Below are 8,459 nucleotides of genomic sequence, written 5' to 3'. Positions count from 1 at the left end.
TCCCAGCAGCATCCTGATCAGACAAATGTACCGTTTGACTGCAAACATTTAGCTTTTCCTCAATTATCTCATTAAAAAAGAAAGAAGATGTCCACCCGGTCGGTCCCTCTGATAAAAATAAGACACACACAGACGCAGTGATGTTATATGACAGACTTTCAACTTGTTTTAAATTATTTTTCTCATTCTGGTTGTTGCTAAATAAAGCGTTATGAAGTGTCCTTTTGTGTTTGGTGGAACTACTGTTTTGATTTTGCTTTGTGTAAAGTGTACTTATGATATTGTTATTATATTACGTATGAGTTCATGATCAACGTTCCTGAGAATAAACGTGTGTTTATTTTGCTGAATGATGCATGATGTGCTGAGTCACAGATGACATCGAGGGCAATCGATCAATACAACAAATACAAGTGTTCACTGACATGATGCAGTTGAATTTGTATAAAACCTTTTTGTAATAAAATGATACCGCATGACACAGCACTCAACTGGGTTTCCTGTTTGTGATTTGCACTTACAATGACAACACAGTCCCTTGTAGTACTGGGACCTTTTGTCAGATGAACACACTTTATTCTATACATTTCCTTTACATTTATATTTCGATAAATCATATTCACTTCAGGCTTGTTGTGCTCAAATGAAAGTCCTGCAAGTATCCCTGTCTGTTCAGTGCACTGCTCCAATAAATGACCTTCAATTCATTCACTTTAGTTTTAGTCCTCACTTAAAAGACAACTTCTACTACTACTGCTACTACAAATATCACTACTGCTACAACTAGTACTTATTCAAATGCTACTCATACTTATACTGCGAATAATACTTCTACTACTACTACAACAAATATCACTACCGCTGGAATTCTTTTAAGCTACAGAAACCGTTCGAATATCAAAATGTTCAGCTCTTTCAGGAGAGGTGATATAACTTCATATTTGTAATCTTTCAACTTTTTGAATTATTAAGGTTTTTGCAATTTTTTTTAAATTGGATATCTATTTTCAGCAATGTTGTTGAGATTCATTTCAGCTTTCAGCATTCCAACGCATTTTCAGCAGGAAATGCATTTTCTAGTTAACAAAAGTTAGCATGCTAACAAGCTAAATCACCACCATCAGCATGTTAGCATCGTCACAATGAGCATGTTAGCATCGTCATAATGAGCATGTTAGCATCGTCATAATGAGCATGTTAGCATCGTCATAATGAGCATGTTAGCATCGTCATAATGAGCATGTTAGCATCGTCATAATGAGCATGTTAGCATCGTCATAATGAGCATGTTAGCCTCGTCATAATGAGCATGTTAGCATCGTCATAATGAGCATGTTAGCATGCTGAACTTAGCATTTTGCTCAAAGCCTCGCTGTGCAGCAGTGCTAACTAGTGTGGCTGAAAACTGTCTTGGTTGTGTGAAGATGTAAACATGAACAGCTGACTTCATACTATAATGTACAAATAAACATCCATCCACAGTTTAGTGTATTTCAGCAAGAACTTGCAGGCTTTTGTAAACGACCAGCCTTTCAGGGTGTCAGTGAAGAGCGTGCCTCTTCATGACCGCCTGAGATGTGGAACGATGTCACTATCTTTGATGACGCCTCTCACTGCCGAGAGAACAGCAGGCGATTTCTCTGAAAGCGATGGCTTGAATGGTGCAAACCAACCGAGCGAGCGGTGATGAAAGGCCTGCAGGTGTTTTATCATTGACAGACACCTGCAGCAGCTGGTGATGAACGAGCGCGTGATGACGATCCACGTCTTTCCAGCAGAAATCAGTCTGTGTGTGTGTGTGTGGTAAGCACCTCTAGTGGGCTTTCACTGATGTATATTTGAATATTACAGGAAATGAAGGTGTGGGTACAAAGCAGCTGTGATTAAATCCCATGAAAAGACCACAAGCGACAATGTGTCAGTCCTAAATGAACCTTTAAAAACCAACAAGTCCTCCAAATGAAGAGACAAAATAATGTTTTCTGATCTGATTAACTGCAGGACGACATCATTTGTTTGTACAAATCTGTGCCATTCAAAATCAGTGTTATGAGGCGACAACGCTGTGGTAAAGGTTTGGGCACAAAAACAACGTGTTCAGGTTTAGGGAAAGATCATGATTTGGGTTAAAATGTCTATATTTCAACTCTAAATGGACCATAATGTACTAAATGAACATCATGCTGTATTGAAGAAGACTTGAAACTAGAGATTGAGACATAAACTCATGTTTACAATGTTTACTGAGGTAATAAATCAAGAGAGAAGTAGAGTAATTTTCTATAGACTTCTATACAACCAGAGGAGTCGCCCCCTGGTGGACACTAGAGAGAATGCAGCTTTAAGACATGAAGCATTGGCTTCACTTTTCAGACCCGGAGGAAGCTGCCTGCCTGGAGAGGCCCGTTCCCACGTCCACCTTCTTTTATACTGCAGAACAACAGAGATGCTGCTCAAAGGAAGTGTGTGTTGGTCTGACGGGTTGATTGTGATGATGATGACGGTTTTGTTTGAACTCCTCTGTTACTCTACAGGTTGAGACAATCAAGCGTGACATTTGAATTTGGCCTTTCTGAGAGACAGAAATATCAATACTTTGTCAATCACTCAGCAGGCGCTGCGGAAACAGACACTCAATATTGTTGCTGTGCCCTATGAAACATCACACTTTATCCTCATGAGACTGTTCTTTGTGCGTTTATATTTTAGAAAAGTTATTCTCAATAGGTCTGCTTTTCAGGTTTTGAAAGGGAATATTATTTATTTTATCATTTGAATCTTCTTTTGCAAATATACTTTGATATATTTACTCACCGATTGGTGTTTTGTTTTATTTTTGCAGATACATTTCTAATAATTTCTTTAAGTGAAGTGTCATGTCAACTAGTAGATGATTGCTAAAGTTTTTGTACAGACAGTCATGGTCCCCAGAGGATGGATCTTAGTGATGACACACACACACACACACACACACACACACACACACACACACACACACACACACACACACACACACACACACACACACACACACACACACACACACACACACACAGGTCAGTCCTGGGGAGTTATGACACAAACAGTGACGCACAGAGTGACGGAACTGTAGAAGGGACAGCATGTGGGAGATCAGGGCTCGAGGCATCTTTCTAAAGACATTGGTCGCAGGTAGCAGCGACAGAAATGAGGAACTGTTCTATGCCTGAAACACATTACACACAAATATACCTGCTACATGTTTGTTAATCCCAATATGAAAGATTTCTTTGGTCTTGTCCCTCTTTTCTTCCTCCATCACTCTTTTCTTTTTGGATAATTCTTTCTATACTTTAGGTGTTCTACATTCTGTGTTTGTGGCATGTTTTAGATGCAAAATCATAATCATTTCTTTAGACTTTATCTTTTCCTCCCGAGCCTTTCTTTCCATCATCCCTCTCGATATCCCAGCCTCCTTTTCTCCGACGTGTCGATGACACGTGAACCTCATCTTTTCTTTTTGTTGTCACGTCTCTTTTCTTTATTTTAACCAGTTTCCTCTTTTTTCTTCTCTGGTAATTAGAGCTTCTGGTCTCCTGCTTCCAGCGTCATAAAGGAGCTTCTGACTTTTCTTTTTACAGCAATTAAAAGAGCATTTATTATAATTCATTTCTGATGTAGCCATAAAGAATCTACAATGAACAATGCATCTCCCATCATGCTGGGAACTTAGTTGCATGTTCACTTCAGGTGTCAGCATCTCTTAATTGCCAGTAATTCCCGCCTCCACGACTCGTACTTTACGATCGGGGGGGGAAAGTCTCCCTATCCACATTGAAAAAAATAATCAAATGACACTTGTGATTGATTGCAACCTTTTAAGAATGGGAACAAAATACAATAATTATACTAATAATTATTATAATATATACAATAATTACTGCATGGCTTCTTCCCGCGGGGGGGGGGGGGGGGGGGGTTGGGTGATTATCCTGCCCCATTACAGCCAATCACAGACAAATTGCATTGTAATAGCGTCACAGCGGAGAGAATGTCATCGTAATTGAACCGTCTGGTCGGGTATTTAGGGAAGTACAGAGGAAAACCCTCAGAACAAAAATAAAGCCCGCTTCAGTCGACACGTGCGTCCTCCCCAAGGTGACGACGTCAGCACTTCTGCTGGAGGCGAAGACGCGTCCACGTGATTGGCTGCTGGACCCAGGTGGTCCGTCGCACTGGGACTTGCCTCGTGTCATGGAGACATGATGGCACGCGGTCGTTTCACTAAAGCAAAGCGAAGACGTCGGAAGCTGAATGACAGAACTCTCTCTCTCACACGTATAACTTTATTTGAGCATTTCTATTTCAGAGGGAAAGAATGAACTTTTACTCTGCTACATTCATTGGCCAGCTATCGTAAGTCGTTACTTTTAGATTAAGGTTTTACGTCAGAAGGTGCGAGTGTAAAAATATAATTCTTGTTTCTACCTTGTGTCCGCTTGTACAAACAAAATCAAAAAGCGAGTTGAGGCCGTGTCACATTTCAGCTGTCTTTGTTGTTGTAAGCAGGTCCACCAATAATATTGTTTTGCCATAGAAGTTATCATATTCAAACACAAAGACTATTGTTTAAAACCATATCGGTGGCTCAGAATTTAAAAATAAAAAAAACATCAAAAAATTCTAAATAGCTCAGAAAAAAGAAACATTTTCACACAACACACATCTCAAACATTACATGTTGCAGACATCGTACAGGAGATCTCTCATCACTGTGATCCTGGGACTCTTTGCTCCGACATGAGGGGGAAATAAAAGCGCTGCTCCTCTGGGAACACTGACAGCGAGAAATGTTTCCGACTAAATGCAGCATCCGGCTGAGACAACGTCTCCCAAGACTTCTACATCAGAGGAGGGACAAAAAAACACATGACGAGAGATTCAAGGCGTGTTTTTAAAGGTTAAGCCTCTCAATTAATCAGCAATGACCTGAACCTACGGTAGGATCTACTGTATAGACGAAGAAGAGTTTTTCCAAACACGATTACAAGCATTACTCTAATATAAAACGTACTCATTTGGGTCTGAAAGTCATTGTTTGACAGTATTGTGTTACAAATGATTCAACTGATGGGATGCTGACTGTATGTTTCTTTAATGTGGTGGCATTTGTTAAACGATTGGTCCACAGGCGGGTTTCTACGGACATCTACTTGGTCTTCTTCTTCTGCTCTTGGAAGAAGTCGTTGCAGGCGACAGTCAGGGCGGCCACCAACACAACGAACTCATTGAAGTCCACCTCGTTGTCTTTGTTCGAGTCCAGGTCGTTCATGATTTTCTCCACCAGCATCGGATCCTTCTGAGACTGAAAAACAGGAAAATAAAAGCAGAATTTTAGACCAAAGAACAAGAATGTCTCTTGATGATTCTCCTGTATATCTTGGACTTGTTGGCCAATAGTATTGACACCGTTCAAGCCATTAAAAATACCGTCAACACTTCGAGATGTACGTCATCTTATCGGGAATATCAGTGTCCATGTAGGATGAGTTGTTGGAGCTTCGTAAAATCCAGTCTAAGGCAGACTCAGATGGGATCGATTATATTAGCAAAATGAAACCTCGGTGCTGCTGAACTTTTATCTCCATTTTATTCTGAGAATTGAAAAGACAAACTGCTGAACTCAATCCTTTCTATCAGAAAACAATTCCCCACCAGGAACTCAAAACAAACTCTACTTTTGAAAGTTGACTTCCGTACTTTCTCCTCTCCAGCAAAGTCCTGTTTCACAGTTAAATGGCATATACAGTATATATATATATATATATATATATATATATATATATATATATATATATATATATATATATATATATATTATATATATATAAGCTAAATACTCCATGTGTGTATATGTGAATATATATATATATATATATATATTATATATATATATATAAGCTTAGCTTTTAAAAGTAGGAGAATCAGTTCAGTGTTCATCTGAAATTCTGTTGAAAAATAAAGTTTCTGAAATAGTTCGAGAGAGACTATTTCAAAATGAAATAAAACTGAATAAAGAAGTCTAAAATAAACTCATAAGTGATCCAAATGAACAAAAACGACCCGCCCTGAACTGAGAGCCAACTTAAGCTAAACTGAATCAAAAACGATAGGAACAACAACAATGCAGGGGCTCCAGACTTGGCCGTGCTCTACAGATATATAACAATGTAAATATGTACAATGTATATGTCTATATGTCTATATATAGACATATAGACATATACACAGTAATCTATCGAGCCTTGCAAGTGTCTGTGTTTTCTGTCGGAGGAAACTGAGGGTGAATGCGTCGCTGCGTCTATTCTCAGAGGTGACTGCAGCTCGAGGGGATGCGATGACATCATGGGACCGTCTATATTCGGAGGCGATATGGGCCACTGATGATGATGATGGTGACCCTCTCCTTCTCCCCTCAGCCCTTATTTCACACAGTGCTGTGATGTGAGAGCCAGCAGCAGGTGACACTCTGACAGCAGGATAGCAATCAATGAGAAAACAGGTCGGCATGTTCGTCTCTTTCCAACAGGAGAAAACGAGGTACTTTCTAGCGAGTCAGGAACATGAAAGCATCATCCGAGCCTTGATGAGTGGATTACCGGAGTGTTGGTCATTATAGATCCAATCAGGGAATGAGGGAGATGTTAAGGTCACACTTTGCTGAACCAACACCAGGACATCCAGGGCTTTAAGAGCCTGATGGATGAATGATGATGATTGTTGTCTGCATACTGTGACATGAATGACACAAATTAAACAAACTCCCTCCAGACAAGCAACTTGTTTTTCCCCCCAAAAAAGCTTAAACTTGACCTTAATTAATTCCACCTTTTTCGATCAGTATTTTCTTTTTCTATTTATCATACTCAATATTTTATGTTTTTTATATTTTAATATAGCTTTTACCACCATCAACTTCTTTTATTGTTTCATATCTATTGTTTTGGGATTTTATGTTTTTTGTTGTTTTTGCTTCTTGTTTACTTGTATTTAAATACCTGCTGCACTTTATGTTGTGAAAGGTGCAATATAAATAAAGCTTATTAATATTGTTGTTGTTTTTGTTGTCATTATTGGGTGGCATTTCTTATGGAACAATACATTTAATTTAAGAAAAAGCCACCAAAGTGTTAGAATAAGTTAGAGTTTCATGTAAAACACAACAAAATGCTCCATCAAGTTATTAACAAATATTCCAGCCACCAATAAGAGCTAATAACTGAACTGTGGTGATCAGCTGTGAGTCAATGGAGCTTTGCAGGTTGCTTAAGGTTCAGCACATGAAGGCCTGAAGTCTTCTGGGAAGTGTCCCTGCAGACGCTCCAGTGAGCTGAGCTTTAAGGCTTCACCAGCGAGGCTTCATGATGCAGCAACCTCTCCTTAAATACACAACACGTTTACCCACGCAACCATACGGGATGAAAGGCCGACTGTACCGTGAGGAAGTCGGTGAGCTCACTGTTGAGCAGCTCCTTCAACTCGCCCTTGTTGAGCTTCAGCTTGTCTCCATCGTGTCCAGAGTAGTTGTAGAAAACTGTTATGAGCGCATCCATCGCACCCTCGAGCTGGGAAGGCATTCTGCTGGAAGGATGATGAACACGTGCAGCTTCCTGACGATGAAAACACGGTGTTAATAGAACATGAATAGAGTAGGAAGCAGAACGTCTGGGGGGAGGTGTTCTTACCTGGTTAGAGTCCCGTACGACTGTGACCAAGAGACGCAGCGGCACAGCTTGTTTGTTAGGAAATGAGGGGAAGCGGAGTGAGCCTTCCTCTATCTTGTGCCGATAATTAATTCCACAGGTGAGACGCCCATGGTTACTCTGTCTTTCTTTTCCAGGAGTTAATCAAGGCTGAGTGGAAAACAACACATGTACCGGTGTAACCCCGGAGCCCCCTGGGTGTTCATCAGACCCCTTCACACATGTGTCTGCATCACCTGCAACCCGAAAGTGACTCCAGCAGTCCTTACAATGAAACACCACTAAAACTGTCTCACTGTTTAAGGACGCAATGTATAATATACCTGGCCACAGGCTCCACACTAATGTGTGTGTGTGTGTGTGGGGGGGGGGGGGGGGGGAAACAACATAAGCAACAAAAGCACTCTAGTTAGGGAAAGACTGTGATTTTGGTTTAGAATGATTACATTTAATGCAACAAGTCACTTGTGACTTTTCAATATTTAAAGTTACTGCGAGGAACTTTCCCTTTACGTTGATTCTGGCGCCCCCTGTGGACTAAAGTGGTAGTGCCTCTGAGCACCGGACTCCCTTTAGAAGCCTCTCATTTGACTGCAGCAGGTCTGACAGTCGGCCCCTCTCAGTCCTGGTCCTGGTTCCGTCGTGCCTCCCTTCCCTCCAGCGGGTCCAGCAACACGTCCTGGGTCATGGTTTCTTCTGAATTGGAGACGGTGGCTC

General features: G+C 40.6%; 1 protein-coding gene across 1 annotated transcript; it reads right to left on the bottom strand.

The window, feature by feature from the left end:
- Positions 1-5,188: 5,188 nt before the first annotated feature.
- Positions 5,189-7,619, bottom strand: s100z (S100 calcium binding protein Z; the record flags this gene model as incomplete). Its single annotated transcript, XM_079290042.1, has 2 exons — positions 7,476-7,619; positions 5,189-5,344 (listed from the first exon to the last, which is right to left on the bottom strand). The coding sequence occupies exons 1-2, from the start codon at positions 7,614-7,616 to the stop codon at positions 5,189-5,191; spliced, it is 297 nt and encodes a 98-aa protein (XP_079146168.1). The 5' UTR covers positions 7,617-7,619.
- Between the last annotated feature and the right edge of the window lie 840 nt (positions 7,620-8,459).

The sequence above is a fragment of the Melanostigma gelatinosum genome, assembly GCF_949748355.1.
Source record: "Melanostigma gelatinosum genome assembly, chromosome: 18".
Classification (NCBI taxonomy): Eukaryota; Metazoa; Chordata; class Actinopteri; order Perciformes; family Zoarcidae; genus Melanostigma; species Melanostigma gelatinosum.
This window is presented reverse-complemented; position numbering and strand designations above follow the sequence as displayed.